Source organism: Aspergillus steynii (genome assembly GCF_002849105.1).
Source record: "Aspergillus steynii IBT 23096 chromosome Unknown P170scaffold_2, whole genome shotgun sequence".
NCBI classification, from domain to species: domain Eukaryota; kingdom Fungi; phylum Ascomycota; class Eurotiomycetes; order Eurotiales; family Aspergillaceae; genus Aspergillus; species Aspergillus steynii.
In genome coordinates this window covers 4,482,638-4,496,400 of record NW_020194399.1, presented here as the reverse complement: position 1 = coordinate 4,496,400, position 13,763 = coordinate 4,482,638, and the positions used below count along the sequence as shown (strand labels likewise).

The 13,763-nt window shown below is 52.3% G+C and overlaps 6 protein-coding genes and 1 non-coding gene across 7 annotated transcripts; 2 read left to right on the top strand and 5 right to left on the bottom strand.

Annotated features, from left to right (window-relative positions):
- Positions 1-281: 281 nt before the first annotated feature.
- On the bottom strand, positions 282-1,981 carry P170DRAFT_434689 (SDR family NAD(P)-dependent oxidoreductase). Its single transcript, XM_024848769.1, has 4 exons — positions 1,663-1,981; positions 1,260-1,459; positions 976-1,127; positions 282-850 (listed from the first exon to the last, which is right to left on the bottom strand). The coding sequence occupies exons 1-4, from the start codon at positions 1,826-1,828 to the stop codon at positions 469-471; spliced, it is 900 nt and encodes a 299-aa protein (XP_024708268.1). The 5' UTR covers positions 1,829-1,981; the 3' UTR covers positions 282-468.
- Positions 1,982-2,071: 90 nt separating this feature from the next.
- On the bottom strand, positions 2,072-3,312 carry P170DRAFT_472848 (uncharacterized protein; the record flags this gene model as incomplete). The annotated part of the gene is made up of 2 exons (XM_024852987.1): positions 2,072-2,884; positions 2,971-3,312. 2 exons carry the CDS (start codon positions 3,310-3,312, stop codon positions 2,072-2,074), a joined length of 1,155 nt encoding a protein of 384 aa, XP_024708267.1.
- Positions 3,313-4,733: 1,421 nt separating this feature from the next.
- P170DRAFT_444830 (hemolysin III family protein) lies at positions 4,734-5,982 on the bottom strand (the record flags this gene model as incomplete). The annotated part of the gene is made up of 2 exons (XM_024850661.1): positions 4,734-5,663; positions 5,959-5,982. 2 exons carry the CDS (start codon positions 5,980-5,982, stop codon positions 4,734-4,736), a joined length of 954 nt encoding a protein of 317 aa, XP_024708266.1.
- A 129-nt stretch (positions 5,983-6,111) lies between these two features.
- Positions 6,112-7,210, top strand: P170DRAFT_403665 (uncharacterized protein). Its single transcript, XM_024846486.1, has 2 exons — positions 6,112-6,248; positions 6,313-7,210. Exons 1-2 carry the CDS (start codon positions 6,142-6,144, stop codon positions 7,166-7,168), a joined length of 963 nt encoding a protein of 320 aa, XP_024708265.1. The 5' UTR covers positions 6,112-6,141; the 3' UTR covers positions 7,169-7,210.
- Positions 7,211-7,321: 111 nt separating this feature from the next.
- Positions 7,322-8,812, bottom strand: P170DRAFT_351345 (uncharacterized protein; the record flags this gene model as incomplete). Its single annotated transcript, XM_024843857.1, has 4 exons — positions 7,322-7,516; positions 7,602-8,610; positions 8,666-8,714; positions 8,764-8,812. The coding sequence occupies 4 exons, from the start codon at positions 8,810-8,812 to the stop codon at positions 7,322-7,324; spliced, it is 1,302 nt and encodes a 433-aa protein (XP_024708264.1).
- Positions 8,813-9,006: 194 nt separating this feature from the next.
- Positions 9,007-10,460, top strand: P170DRAFT_434683 (Tvp18 family protein). Its single transcript, XM_024848768.1, has 5 exons — positions 9,007-9,190; positions 9,262-9,277; positions 9,543-9,638; positions 9,695-10,038; positions 10,091-10,460. Exons 1-4 carry the CDS (start codon positions 9,154-9,156, stop codon positions 9,993-9,995), a joined length of 450 nt encoding a protein of 149 aa, XP_024708263.1. The 5' UTR covers positions 9,007-9,153; the 3' UTR covers positions 9,996-10,038; positions 10,091-10,460.
- Positions 10,461-10,782: 322 nt separating this feature from the next.
- P170DRAFT_t47 lies at positions 10,783-10,880 on the bottom strand. The gene has a single exon. It is a non-coding gene; the product is annotated as a tRNA-Arg (tRNA).
- Positions 10,881-13,763: the final 2,883 nt, after the last annotated feature.

Sequence of the window (13,763 nt, the reverse complement as noted above, 5' to 3'; positions counted from 1 at the left end):
AAAAACAAACACCCAAAACAAAGCCAACACAACTCTTGATTGATTGATTTGTGATACGATGATATAAATAGAGATTGACGACCGCCACGAAGCAAAAAAAATCCATGCCAGTATCAGGTAAACAAGGCGGCGGTTAGCTGCGACCGTTGGTGTTTGACATGACTTATTTGACCTTCTCTTGCTGTCCAGTCCACTTCATCCAGGGCGCTTGGTCGCATGGCATGGCGGGACAGGTCCTGCCCGGTTCTATAATTGGAACAGACCATTGATATGAATGAATATCAATCCCATACAATACACCTATAGACCTACTTTCATTCGTTTGCTCGCGACTTACCCTGTCATCCGTCACTAACTCCACAGTCCCGTCCAGAACAGACGTACAAAAGTACTGAAAGTACAGCCCACACCCTTCTCCACTAACAAACCAGTCCCACCTGAAGAGTCCAGACCAGACCATAAATGGATCTACGTATTCCTCCCCCCTGTCACTCGAATCGTCTCCCCCGTCACATACGCAAACAGCGGACTCGCCACCGCCAGAATCGACCGCGCCGCCTCCTGCGGGCTGCCCGGTCTCCCCAGCGGGATATCCGGATACTGCGGGGCCGCTGCTGTGGCCTGACCCTTGCGACTCTCCAGCTGCTTGCCGGGGATCCCCAGCGCCACCTTGGTGCCGTCGGGCGTGGTGATGAACGCGCCGTCCTCCTTCGCGGCCGTCAGCCGCGTGGTGATGTGTCCGAAGGCGACGGTGTTGGAGCGCACCCCGAACGCCGGGCCCCATTCTTTGGCGATGGTCTTGGTGAGCCCGACGACGCCGGCTTTGGCGAGCGCGTAGTTGGCTTGGCCTCTATACAGTCATCAGCATCATATATCATGGGTAAGCTAATCCGTAGACGCAATAGGAGGGTAGGGTAGGGTAGGGTAGAACATAATATGAAACCATCTCTGAAAGAAGAATTAAGAAAAACATACGCATTCCCATGTAATCCACTCGTACTGCTGATGTTGATAATCGACCGCGGCTCCCCGTCCTTCACACGGAAGTACTTGGCCGCCGCGCGGACCAGTTTGAACGGCGCGGTGTTGTGGATCGCCAGCATGGTGTCCCATTGCTTGTCGGTGATCTAAACACACTCATTAGCATATCTCTCTCCGTCCCTTCTATCCATCAGAACCCAACAACCACGCCCACATCACCCTAATACAATCGATAGACCCAATCCAGAGAAGAAGGATAACGGAAACGGAGTGAATACCTTATGAATAACCCCATCCCACGTAAACCCGGCATTATTCACAATGATATGGATCTTGCCGTTCCCGAACTCCGCCGCCCTCCGGACCAGAGTCTCGAGGTAGGCGTCGTCCAGGATGTCGCCGACGACGGCGAGCGCGCGGTCTCCGCCGGCGGAGCCGTGGGTGGCGTTGATTTTGGAGGCGGTGGCGGTGGCTTTTTCTGTTTGGTTTGTTAGTTTGTTGGGTATTGATTTCTTGTAGGGGAGGATGGGGATGGATGGATGGATGGATGGATGGGATTGGGTTCTATAGGGAGGGAGGATTGGAAGTTGTATAGTCATGTAGAGTGATATATGTGTAGATGGGCAAGCTACAGTCATGGGGATAAAAGCAGTGCCTGGAGAAGGATAAAGGAGGGAGTACCATGATCCACGTCGGCGATGATGACCTTCGCACCCTCGTTCGCGAACAACGTCGCCGTCTCCGCGCCAATGCCTTGTCCGCCGCCGGTGATGATGGCCACCTGGTTGGAGAGCAGACCACCGGGGTAGGTCAGGTGGGAAGCAATTTGGGAGAGACGCGATGCCATTGTGCTTTCTTCTTTTTCCCCCGTCGGTTTCTGAGAAGGTTGGACAATGGACGGGTGGGTTGAGAAGGAGACGGTGAGAGTATATAAGTTAAGACGAAGCGGGAGGGGGCCGCAAATTGCCGAGGCCCGGGGAAGGTGGACCGAGAGCCCCGGGACTTTCTTTGTCTGGACTTCATCTGTACTGGGGAATAAAGATAATTAAATTCAGATCAGAACTACAGTCCGAAGAAAATGGTATATACGTTAATGGCAATGACAATGGCAAATACATGGCATCATCCCTTGCAGAAATGACTCCACCGTCGTCTCATACCCCCGGAGGATCTGCTGCAGCCAGCTGCCCTCTAGCCCCTCGCTGCTCCCGGAGCTCAGCTCAATCACCTCCTTCAGCAGACGGAGTACTTCCTGTGTCTGCTGCAGACGGCCATGGAGCAGGAACCGTCGCACCTGTCGAGTCTCCTCGAAGCCCAGCTCGTACTCGCCGTATCCGACGGGGACAGACGCCGTCCCGGGCACCGTCCCCGGCGGTGGCAGCCGGTCGACGCCCCCCGCCGTATACTCGTAGGACATCCAGTAGTCGAAGAGCTGTAGGGTGAGGTCTAGCACGGATACGGACAGCAGCAGGCTGGTGTTGTCCTTGTGACAGCCGGTACACTGAAGGAACTCCCGGCACACCGCCAATGCCGCCTGCATGGCCTGCAGACTCTGGTCGAATCGCAATTGCAGCGGGTCAGCGACCATGTGCCGAAGATGATTCATGTGGAATCCGAGAGCCTCGCCGCATTCGCACGTCGGCTGGAAAGCACTAGGGATGTGAACGGCGAGCGGGAAGCTCGTCAGGCCCTTGGTGATGAACTCCTTCTGCAGGAAAGTCGGCGACATAGACGCATGCGCTGCTATCGGGTCGCTGCCTGACGGCGGCAAAGAATCGCCGTACGACGACGCATATTCCATACTCGTGGACTCGGTGAACGGCAAGCATGAATGCAAGGTGGTGTGGGCATCCTGGCTTCGAGGACTTTCCGATAGACTCTCGCGACTATCTGGTTCCCGCGTCTATAGTTCATGTTAGGTTATGAGGGGTTGGAAAAGGCGCACAGCAAGCAGGAGAGCGACAGGCCGAGCAAATTCAGGCACTCTACCTTATGATCCATACTTCGGTCCATCCCATACCCCCCATAGCACTGTTCAATAACCTGAAGTCCCTTGTCTGTCGGTCCGCTATCGGATCCCCGTAATGCGGGTTTGCCCTCGGGGAGCTGGCCCAGTTTCCTCAACGTAGCCCGGTTTTTACTGCCCTTCGGCTTGCCCGACCGATTGGCAACTCGGTATCGACACGATAGTCCGTGACGAAGGCACCGAATACACGTATTCTTCGCTCCTAGGTTGCATTTCACCTTGGATTGTCGGCAGTTCTCGCATGCGGCGCGGAGCTTGGGTGCATCTCCCGTACTGCTCGGATTCTGATCGGTTTCAGAAAGCATCGCGTGGTCGACTGAAATGACGGGGATGTCGCAGAGGAGGGAAAGAGGAAGGGGAGAGAGAATACGTGAGAGGAAGAGAGTGCGTGGGAGGCAGAGAAAAAGGGAAAGGGAGAGAGGAAGGGAGTCAGCAAAGGTCCCGGCCTAGGCTAGATCAAGAGAGGTTTGTATATGTTCTTTTTTAGTCTTGCGGTCAAAAGGGACCTTTTCAGGCCATGGAAAGCCGGACTTCTTCGCCCCAAAAACAGCGGTTGAGTGTTCCCAAAATGATAAAAGTAAAGACCAAGGATAAAAGAACAGGAACGATCGGCGCTAAGAAGGATCATCCAAACCCAAGATGCTATATAACCTCCCAATCCCGCTCTGGCTCCTCATAATGCAACGCGAGCATAACCACGATTCGTATCTGGATTTGTGAATTGACGGGAACCGCATATGAAGTCAGCCGTTGTGAAACCCGACAAAATTTCATCTGATCCACCACGCATGGAGACGCCAGCAATCGTGGCCAGTAAAGCGGCCTGCAGCTCCTCACAGGCAAGTCCAACTGACCTCCAAATCTTACTTGTCCAAAAAGGCAAATGCCAGATTGCTTGGCCATTGCCCAAACAGCCCCTGATAGGAGACAATAAGCGGGAGCCACTTGGCTGGAAATTTCCACCACGGGGGAGGAGCCTGGGGAATAAGCTCAGGTGCAACCATCATGACCTAGGCAATCGAGCACATTGAATCAATCAACTTGCACATTCCAGAGTAGCCATTGCTGTCTGACGTAGCATCCAATGACGAGAACCATTTTTTTTCTCCCAAGCGGCATGCAGGCCAGCACACCATGTGAGCTGTAACCGATGCAGGAATGAATCTTCATTCGTCCTGATGAAGATCTCAATCGAGCGGTGAAGACTTTATCCTTTTGAGGAACCCTGTTCTTGCTTCCAGAACCGAAATCTGGCGTGTCTGGATTGCGGTTTTCTTTTTCTTTTTCTTTTTTTTCTTCAGGTCACGCTTTCTTCCCCAAATAGAAACCTCGGCAATCAGATCTCTCGAATGCCTTGCTTTGCTCATCTCCCGATTCCTGACTTCTGACTTTTTGGCTTTCATCCCTTGCACGCATATTGTGATGTCAGCAACAGGGAGAGGAAAAGAGAGGCGGGCAGGCGGAGGGGGGAAAAGGCTGATCTCGTATCGTTGGTGATCCGTCAGCATAACATCGTGCGAAGATATTCCCATCTCACGAGAAGGAAGAAAAAAATAAAAAATAAAAAAAAAAAAAGCTATTTTTGAGCGACAATGGATTGACTGTCACAATGTCGCTCTCACCAAACACCACCCCCCTAATCGTACACCGCCCGTGTGATCTTGGGAGAGAGAAGTCTTTCCCCTTCCCCCTCCTCTCTGTTTTTAGCGAATCACACCGTCGAGGTTCATAGGAGACAAGATTCCGTCAGCCCATTGTGTCTGTAATCGAATGCCCTCAGCAGCCCCGTCAGGTGAGCCACGGCGGCACATACCACCAACACATGAAAGATCTGATGTGAGCTGCCCCAAAGATCGAATTTTCCGGGTTGCAATCGTTCCGGCACTCGAGCCGCATAAATCCCAGCCCCCAGGACATACAAGAAGCCTTGGAGAAGAAGCCATCCTAGGCCTATTTGGCGCATCATCTGGTCCAGCCCGTACAATTGTAACCCATGGATCACGGGGAACACTGCTGACAGGCCCATACCGACAAACATGGCCGCGCGGAAGGGCCGCCACCGAGGAGTCCGGAACCAAGGGAGAATGGAAACAACGGCGCAGCCAAGACCCAGGGTGCAGATCATCGTCCAATACAGGCGTTGCAAGTCCGGTGCACAGTAGAAGCCAAAGTATACACTAGGAACGAAGCTGCCCACGATCAGGCCTACAATCCCGACATAGTCGAAGGCATTGCCCACGCGGGCCACCAACGGCGAGTGATTCGAAATGGTGTGGTATGTAGCGGACATGCCCAGGCAAAACGCCGCCCCGGCAAAAAAACATCCGAATGCCACGAGGTCCGCACGGGTCGCCGTCTCATACCGCGGCGCTAACACGCGATGCAACCAGACGGCGGCCGGAACCGCCAACAGCGAGGGCAGCAGATGCGAGTAGATGTTCACCGTCTCGTTGTGAAGATAGGTCAACGACTGCAGGGAGAGCAAGAAGGAGAACGAGGCGGGCCGATATCCGGTATGGATGTGCTGGTTGTCCTTCTGCCAATGAGGCAGATCGTCCCAGTGAAGAAGCTTTTTGATGACCTGAGGGGGCTGTTTCCCTAGGATCGTAGGCGTAGTCGCTGCGCCATCGGCAGCTGGCTGGCTGACCGGACGAGTCTCTGCGGGGCGACGTTGGCGAGCCTGCATAATATCCACCTGCAGCACGGTACTTCTGTCTTCACTGCAGCAGAACCAGGGGATGTAGGTACTACGGAGTAGTACTCGGCAGTACTGGCAAGTAGACCGAAGAGATAGATCGAACACTTGCGCAGGGGATCGGCAAGGTGGATATATAAAGTATATAAATAACTCAGACCACCGGCTCCGAGGGACCGAGGACCGACAGCAGGCCGGAATAATGAATTGCTCCCAGCTGGCGTTGGAGGTTGATCGAAGGTTGTTGGGGATCAACAGGAACTTCTCGCCGAGTCGCCATTGCCGCGTTGGGGGACGCCGGACAAACGGTGCAAACACGTCGGCGTGATCGGCGGAGTTTCCTTCCCCTCGTTCTCGTTCTCGTTCTCTTTCTCTTTCTCTTTCTCTCTTTCTTATCCACTCTCCCCCCCAACGGTCCATTCACCCCCGTCGTCAAACCATGACGGGTCGCCCGCAACACGCCAAATGGCCCGGCAGCCGTCTGAAACCCGTGCCCGTGTCCGACTCCCTGGAGTCGGTGGGGTTTGTGTCGAAAGGGGATCGCAAGTATGTCCGCTGTCCCCCGCGTGGATGCGGTCTCCCCACGATCCCCTCCTGACCACGTTGGCAGATTGCTAGATCACAAGGCCCAGAAGGATTACTATTCTAAGATTGTAGAACGGTATATGGCGTTCTGTGCGCGCCATGCTAAAGACCTAGATGCTGCTTGGGCTTCTCTTCCTACCAATGCGTCCGGCGACGCGACGAAGAATCCCCCGGCCTCTGTCCCGCCATCCGGCACCAAATCCTCCAGTCCTTCCCCTGCCTCGGAGTTGTCCACGCTGCTGCTTTCCCTTCGCAAGCTCCGAGAGGCCGTTCTGGCCACGGCATCCTCCGTCCCCGTGTCTTTCTCCCAGCAGGTGCATACGTTCTCCATCAAACTGTCGATCCAGGCCAAGCATCCGCCCTCGTACTTCCCTTCGCTCCGCTACCTTCTGGAGCATCTTCACTCCCCGTCACATCCACTACCAGAGTCCGAGCTAAAGGATCTTAATTCCTATTTGATCCTGGACTTCGCTTGTCGGCAGGATGACTTGGTGGCTGCGTTCGAACAGCGCGCCCGAGCTCGTAGTCAATATGATTTTCAATCGCAGACCGTGGACCGTGTTTTAAGTTCCTTGGTTCATGACAATTGGGTGGTGTTTTGGCAGGTCCGGCAAGAAGTGGACTCGTCAATGCGCGCGGTGCTGGACTGGGCCGAGGACCGGATGAGGAGACATGCGCTGAAGGCGGTCGGTCGGGCGTACCTCAGTGTCAGCGCGCAGTGGATTACCGAGGGCTGCACCGGAGATCCCAGCTGGACATGGGAGAAACTGGCGGAGACGGAGAAATTGGGATGGCAGAAAGAAGGAGACAAAATCATCATTAGAAAGCCCAAACAGAAACCCGAAAAGAACCTTGTGCCAATCAAAGAGAATGCATCATAACGGCTCATGGCGAGTACGTGGCATTCCTACTCTGTCATTTATATATCCGCGCCACAGGCTGAGACTGGCATTTGACTTGAAGTAGTGCTATACGGCCGGTGCATTGCATAGACTTCCTCGTGGTGTCTCGGCTTCGAGAAATTCCAAGTAGGCTCACAATTTGAAATCAACATTCGGACGATCCAGGTTGATGTCGCCAGTAACCGGTTGTTGAGCGACGGTGTCCACGAGCGTGGTCTTCAACTTATCAGCCTTGTCCGAACAGAGCTCGTAGACTGTCGACAAGTTAAAAACTAGGCTGTAAAAAGATTGGTTTGTCTGAACCAAAGATTCTAGAACCTCCCGAGCCTGCGTGGCGAGTTAGCAATATCACTGGAGCTTATTGGATGGGATGAAAAACCTCATTCAGTCGCCCGGTGTACAGCAGACATACTGCCATATTTTGTGAGATCATAGCCTCGTCGGGTCTTTTGGTGCCATTATCCAGAATAGCTTTCCATTCTAATACTGCATCGCTGTATCGTCCCTCAGCCATGCTGAGGAGTGGTTGATATATGGCCCCTGTGCCGTCCGATTCATTGGAAAGTTTCTGTGCCGCGTCGAGGTCGCCAATCAAAAGGAAAAGGAGCGCTTTCCGCAGCTTGTTGATTTCGCTTTCCGTCGGAGATGTTTGCAAGCTGTGCAACGATCTTCTGGCTGCGTTGAGATCTCCCATTTCAATCAGTGCGTTGACGCTCCTAATTCCTAGGTCCGACAATCTTTCCTTCCAAATCTGTCGTTCTTCTTGAGATATGTCTTGCCGCATGATCTCCCTCCTAGCTTCTAAGCCGATTTCGAAGAGACCGCCGATTCCTCTGCGTGGGTCGCCAAACCCGATACTTTGAAGGCGAACAGCCAATACCCGTAGGGGCCACGGTACGATGTGGCGTGGATACATCGAATGTTTGTGGTTAGGCTCTGAAGCCTCAGAGTCTGGCTCTAGGTAGTAGAATGTGGAGCTCAGATCTTCCAGGGCCTTAGATTCCTGCGCTGCCATGACAGGATTGCCAGAAAGCTCCAGGCAAGCTAGCCGAGTGTAGAAAAGTGCAAAGATGAGCTTAATATCCGTAGCTGAGACCGAAGATGAGGTCAGAATGGTTCCACTGAGGTAGGCTGCCAGCAGAAAATGACCCTCTGCTAGCAATTTCTCCAGAGTGCCGAGGTTTTGGGCCAGAGACTCATCCGACGCGGGAGCAACAAACTCCGCGCGCAACGCGGGAGGGATCTCAACCTGCGACAAGGAGTGATAAACATCATACCGCAGAAGGTACGAAAGGTCCTTTACCACGTCCTGTGGCAATTCGTCCGGAACTAGTGGATCCAGAGCAGTAAATGACTCCCCAGAGTAGCTGCCATGGTCGGCCACACTTTGTCTCTGTGGCGTGTTAAGGAGACCCAGAGGGCTTCAATTTGTCAGTACGGCATTTCGAGGAGAGGGTCGATCATGGCATCGCTCACTCGTCCGGTCCATCCAGGGGCCCTCTTGTGGAACTACGAGGTCGAGAAGCTATGAACAATCAGCCAAGACCTGACGTCAATTTTGCGATGAAACATACACCTCGAGATGTTGCGACTGTGGCTGTGACTATGACCGGTGGATTCCATGATGGGAGACAATCTAGGAGCCGCTGAAGTCGGGGAGCTGGAACAATTGGCAGCCAACAGGATATAGTCGGAGTCAAGTAAGTTCGCTGTTGATGTCAGTCAATGCGGGTGCCTGGGGATTCTGCCGCGGGCGGTCAGGAGATCGGCCAGATCAGGCAAGCTGGCCCATTCGTGGCAACTGTCAATCGCGTCCACTGCTAACTATCTCTCTATCTACCCCATCAACTACTACAACCCTATCCTGATCGCCCCAACTTCGATCCTCCCTCTAGCACGAACTACTACCCTCGGACTTCCGGCTATAACCCCAACGCAAAGCTTCCTACTTTCCGCCCGGCATCATGACTTTGGCTGAGGAATTCCGCTCTAGAAACTTCAGTATGGTTTTCCAGTGTTTACCCTTTGTTCGTTGAGGCAAAATGCAAGGGAGCTGACCACAACCTATCTAGGCATCTACGGACAATGGTTTGTGACCTATCTTCAACTTATTCCCTTCGCCTTCCCATCATTTCCTTTCGAGGTCGCGTTCCTTCCAACCCGACTGTGACGGAATAAATGGCTGCCTGCGCCTCGTTTGCGGGTTTGCTTGGCGCTATTCGGATCGACATGGCCTGGTGGATTTGCGAACAACGATCGCGCATCCCACCGGACCGAAGCTGCAGGATCACCTTCAATACTTGACTCAAGGCTTATTGTCGCGACTTATGTGTGGCTGACTGGGTTTGCTTAGGACCGGAGTGGTTTGCATTGTGCTGTGCTTCGCTCTCGGGATTGCCAACATCTTCTCCTTCAATGCGGGACGCATTGTTTTCAGTATCATCTGCCTGTATGTGGACAGGACTATGGAATCGCCCTCGATCGTGGGATGCTGACCGTGCGCAGTGTGTCGGCATTTGTCCTCATCTTCATTGAAGTGCCCTGGCTGCTGCGAATCTGCCCGACCTCGGAAAAGTTCGACACTTTCATTCGCCGGTTTACCACCAACTGGATGCGAGCTGCGATGTACGCCATCATGAGCACGGTCCAGTGGCTCAGTCTTCTCACCGGCGCATCGAGCTTGATTGCGGCAGCCGTGTTCCTCATCATCGCAGCTCTCTTCTACGCCCTGGCCGGCTTGAAGAGCCAGGAGTTCGTGGGCAGCAAGACGCTGGGTGGCCAAGGTCTTGCGCAAATGATTGTTTAGGGCTGACTATACGAATGCGACAAGTGAGAGACGAACTCTTGAGGTATATCTATCGGTCGGACAATCTTGGGATTCCGCGCTAATGATTTGTCAAGCGAATTCTCGTCGGTGCGAAGCCCCCGAGGGATCTCCGAAACACCACGGAGAAAACAATTTTTAAAAGGAAAATAGATTTTGTGTTGAGGGCGCTATGATTATGACCAATTGAAACTGATTCCGCTGCTATTGATGCTGCCGAAAGGCGTTTTGTACTTGTATGCGTGCTGGGCGGAGGGGTCTTGAGATATCATTATATCTTAGGAGCAGAGAGTCCGACTTGGTGTGAGTATTTGATTTTCTGTTTTTTGTTCTGTCTCGTGCGTGTCATCTCCCCCCCCTGGGCACGCTCTGCTGTGATGCACTAGACATTTCCTGTACTCTTATTTATTACTCTATAGCTATATCGAGCGAAATACCCTGTTAGCATCATGATAAATGTAGTCTTTTATAGGCATCAAGGATCAGCTGGCTGCAATTCCAAGAGCACGGTGTCAATGAAGGCTGCATGTAGAAGATAGTAAAGTAATAGTAGGGCTTTGTCGGAGCATATCGACCTGCGAAACCCTACTTTCTACCTCACCTCCAGAATACCAAAACTGAGCTTTGGACAAATCTTGTTTAATGATGAATGTTTTACTTACACTCCCTTCTGTCTGTCGCCAATTCTGAAGAGAGCATCCGTCCAGTTTTTATAAAAAGACAAAATAGAAAGAGGTGAAAAAAACAGAATGAAAAAAGAAAGAATGACCGACCCACGAGGGACTCGAACCCTCAACCTTTGCCTAACGCTCCAACCTTAACAAGTGAAGATAGGAGAGCAATGCTCTACCATTGAGCCAGCAGGCCTGACAATATGTTCTCTTGCAACACTTTTGAAATCATGTCTTAAGACCAAATACTCACCGTAAGTGCACTACGAAGTACTGTTCGAGACCATCAATGTTCTATGGAATTTCCCCAATCGCGGTCCGAAGGCAAACGGTTGCTACGGTGTATTTTGCCCCCTTGTTTATTTGGATGCCTGAATTATGGGTTCGTATGTTACTAGTTCGTACGACGCCTTGGAAATCAGGAAGATAATGACGATGGCTGCTCTCGAGAACCTTCGACCCTACGTCATTTCCCCTCATTGACCCCGCGCGCCTGGAGCGTTGAGTTCGGTTTAACCTTCATCTGAACCAAGAGGCTGCGATGTAATTAATATGCCATTTGGAACGGGTGAATGACCAGGGGAGCATGGAGCTGTACCAAACCGCCCTTCTCCAAGTGAGCTGCCAATCGGTGGGATGCATCCGCTGTAGGAGTACTGATAAGGATATCAGGACTCGACTTGGCCCGGTGGAAATAAATCGGTCGGTCTGGCCTGCACGAAAGACAACTCCACCTACCCCTGTTAGATACTAAGTGCTCTTAGCGGGCTTTTAATTGGACATACGAATATCCAGGCGCCTATCGACAGGATTGCGAAGACCTACTCGTTCAACCCTGCAGCCATGATGACACACCTACTGTCAGCAGAAAACCCTCAAGGCAAGGAAGATTCCTGCAGGCGTCTCTATGGGTTCAACCGAAGGGAGATATTGATCATGAGGATGCCGATGCAACTGTAAGACCACCATGTCAGAAGCGTAGGGGATTTAATGATCGATGTCTCGACAGGGGTCATGTACTGGGTCCATGGACATTGCCGAGCTAGATGTTAGGAAGACATGCTAGTTCTAGAAATACCTGGGCAACAGAAACCCCCATGATTGCAATTGGATTGGTCCTTTCAAAATCCCACGGTATACAAGTGTCAGAAACCGGACTGGAATGTGCGGCCAGGTCCCTTGGCGCGGCGTCCAATTGATGATGACATGCAGGATGGGTATTGGCCAGTCAACCGCCTTCCAATTGATATCAACCGTCGCTGGCAGGCCGAACCAAGTGGGGCAGTCCCTCGCCCTTTGGAATTGCCTATGGAGTATGTATAGGTGGTGTACGGAGTAGGTGTACTGCGTATGGAAGTACCCCGTCGCCGTCGCGAGTAGAGTAACACCCATATATCTTATTGACGGGCAACCATGTGCGATCCAAAGTAATCACACAGCCACACGAGGGGATGAAATCACAACGGGGAAGGGAATCCCCTCCTGCTTGCGATTTGGGTATCAGATTCGTGGCGTCGTGGCTATCGAGACATCAGGACCACGGTTATGCCCGGGCCTGATTTGAGTCTTTTTTTTATTCCTCTTTTTTGTTGTCCACTTAGCAAGGGCGAAATTACTGGGATCGATACAAGGAACTAAGACATTTTCTGGCCGAGGGAATTTTATTTTATGCGACATCTGTCACCGGGACGAAGAAAGGGGGAGCGAATTAATCGTCTCCTATTGATAACGCCGGGTTCATATTCCTGGTACCGTCTTCGATGGATCGTCCAACCATCAAGTTTGGACTCCATTCTGGACTCTGAGTTTAGGAGGTAGCCTTGCGCCATTATTGTTTCCAGGGGTTCCTGATTCACCAGATATTGTGCTCCGTCAGAGAGTCCATCAGGTGCCTGCATACCGGTGGGAAAAATCCCTCAAGTAACCCCAGAGGAAAGAGAAAAGAGAAAAACAAGTCACGGCGGGCAGCTGCAACATGCATATACTATGCTGATAGACATTTAATTGGCAGGTGATAGAAGGGGCATGGGTCTGAGAGCAGAGACATCTCCATTCTCTGAGGGACAAGTCGATGTCGAAAGATGAATAAAATCCCTATTAATATTATTTACTGCGTAATGCAAAAGGCCAAAAATACGGCGTGACCAGAAACGACCGAAACCAAAAAGACCGAAAATGACGCCCCCCGAGCTAAGCCCGTCTGGGAATCCCTGGAAGTCTGTTAATGCGACGGACGAATCTCGTTGGTTCACAGCCCGCCGCCGGTGACTGTCCGCCCTCGTCGTCTGGAGTGTCACGCGACGGAGGCGGTGGGCCGTGGCAGGAAGAAAGCGGTTAGACTGGGCTTACGGCCACCGTGCGGGAGGTGCGTCTAGTCATACATCATTGCTGCTGCTTCGTATCTCCTCTTTCTTCCCTTCCTCCCTCTCTCCATATATCCTCTCGATCTCGCTCGATCCCCCTAATTATCTCCTTTGTTTTCTTTCCCACCCTTCCTCATCGGGAGATCTCTCGTTGCTGTATCCAATTGCTCTGACCCCTCCCCTTCTTGATTCTATCTATTCATACTGCGAAAAGGTCCTCGCACCTGTCTGCACTGTACTTGACCCGGACTGCCACTGGCTGGTTATTGTATTGTTACCCTGGTAAGTCCCTCAATCAGCATTCCTTGGGGGATTTCCCACCTCGGCAATCTTCTCTACCTGGTCATCATGGTATTGGCCTACTGGAAGAAATGTGAAAAGCTGTCTTGAAGAGCTCGAGGCGGTGAAAGCCAAGAGTGTTATCGCGGCTTCATATGCACCCTGGCCTATCTTATCGACACACCTGCTTTTCTGCGCCTTTTCTGCATTCTCCGTTTGCCTGGTAGTGCTCTCGGATTTTCTCTCAGGAAGAGGGCACCAAAGTTGAACTGCTATTTTTATTTCCCTGCTTTCGGTCCCCTGCCAATTGGGCCTGAAGCTTGCTTCCAGCATAGAGTTGCCACGTACATGCATACATGCCCTACTCTCGGCCTGAGCCCTTCAGCTAGGATTGCGTGTGGTGTCATTGATTGATTCTTGCATTTATCAAGCCTACT

Coding starts and splice junctions, on each gene's coding strand:
- P170DRAFT_434683 (XM_024848768.1), top strand. CDS start 9,154: ATGACTTTGGCTGAGGAATTCCGCTCTAGAAACTTCA. Junction 9,639..9,694: donor GTTTTCAGTATCATCTGCCT/GTATGTGGACAG, acceptor GACCGTGCGCAG/TGTGTCGGCATTTGTCCTCA.
- P170DRAFT_434689 (XM_024848769.1), bottom strand. CDS start 1,828: ATGGCATCGCGTCTCTCCCAAATTGCTTCCCACCTGACCTACCCCGGT. Junction 1,460..1,662: donor CATCGCCGACGTGGATCATG/GTACTCCCTCCT, acceptor CAAACCAAACAG/AAAAAGCCACCGCCACCGCC. Junction 1,128..1,259: donor GGGATGGGGTTATTCATAAG/GTATTCACTCCG, acceptor GAGTGTGTTTAG/ATCACCGACAAGCAATGGGA.
- P170DRAFT_403665 (XM_024846486.1), top strand. CDS start 6,142: ATGACGGGTCGCCCGCAACACGCCAAATGGCCCGGCAGCCGTCTGAAA. Junction 6,249..6,312: donor GTGTCGAAAGGGGATCGCAA/GTATGTCCGCTG, acceptor CCACGTTGGCAG/ATTGCTAGATCACAAGGCCC.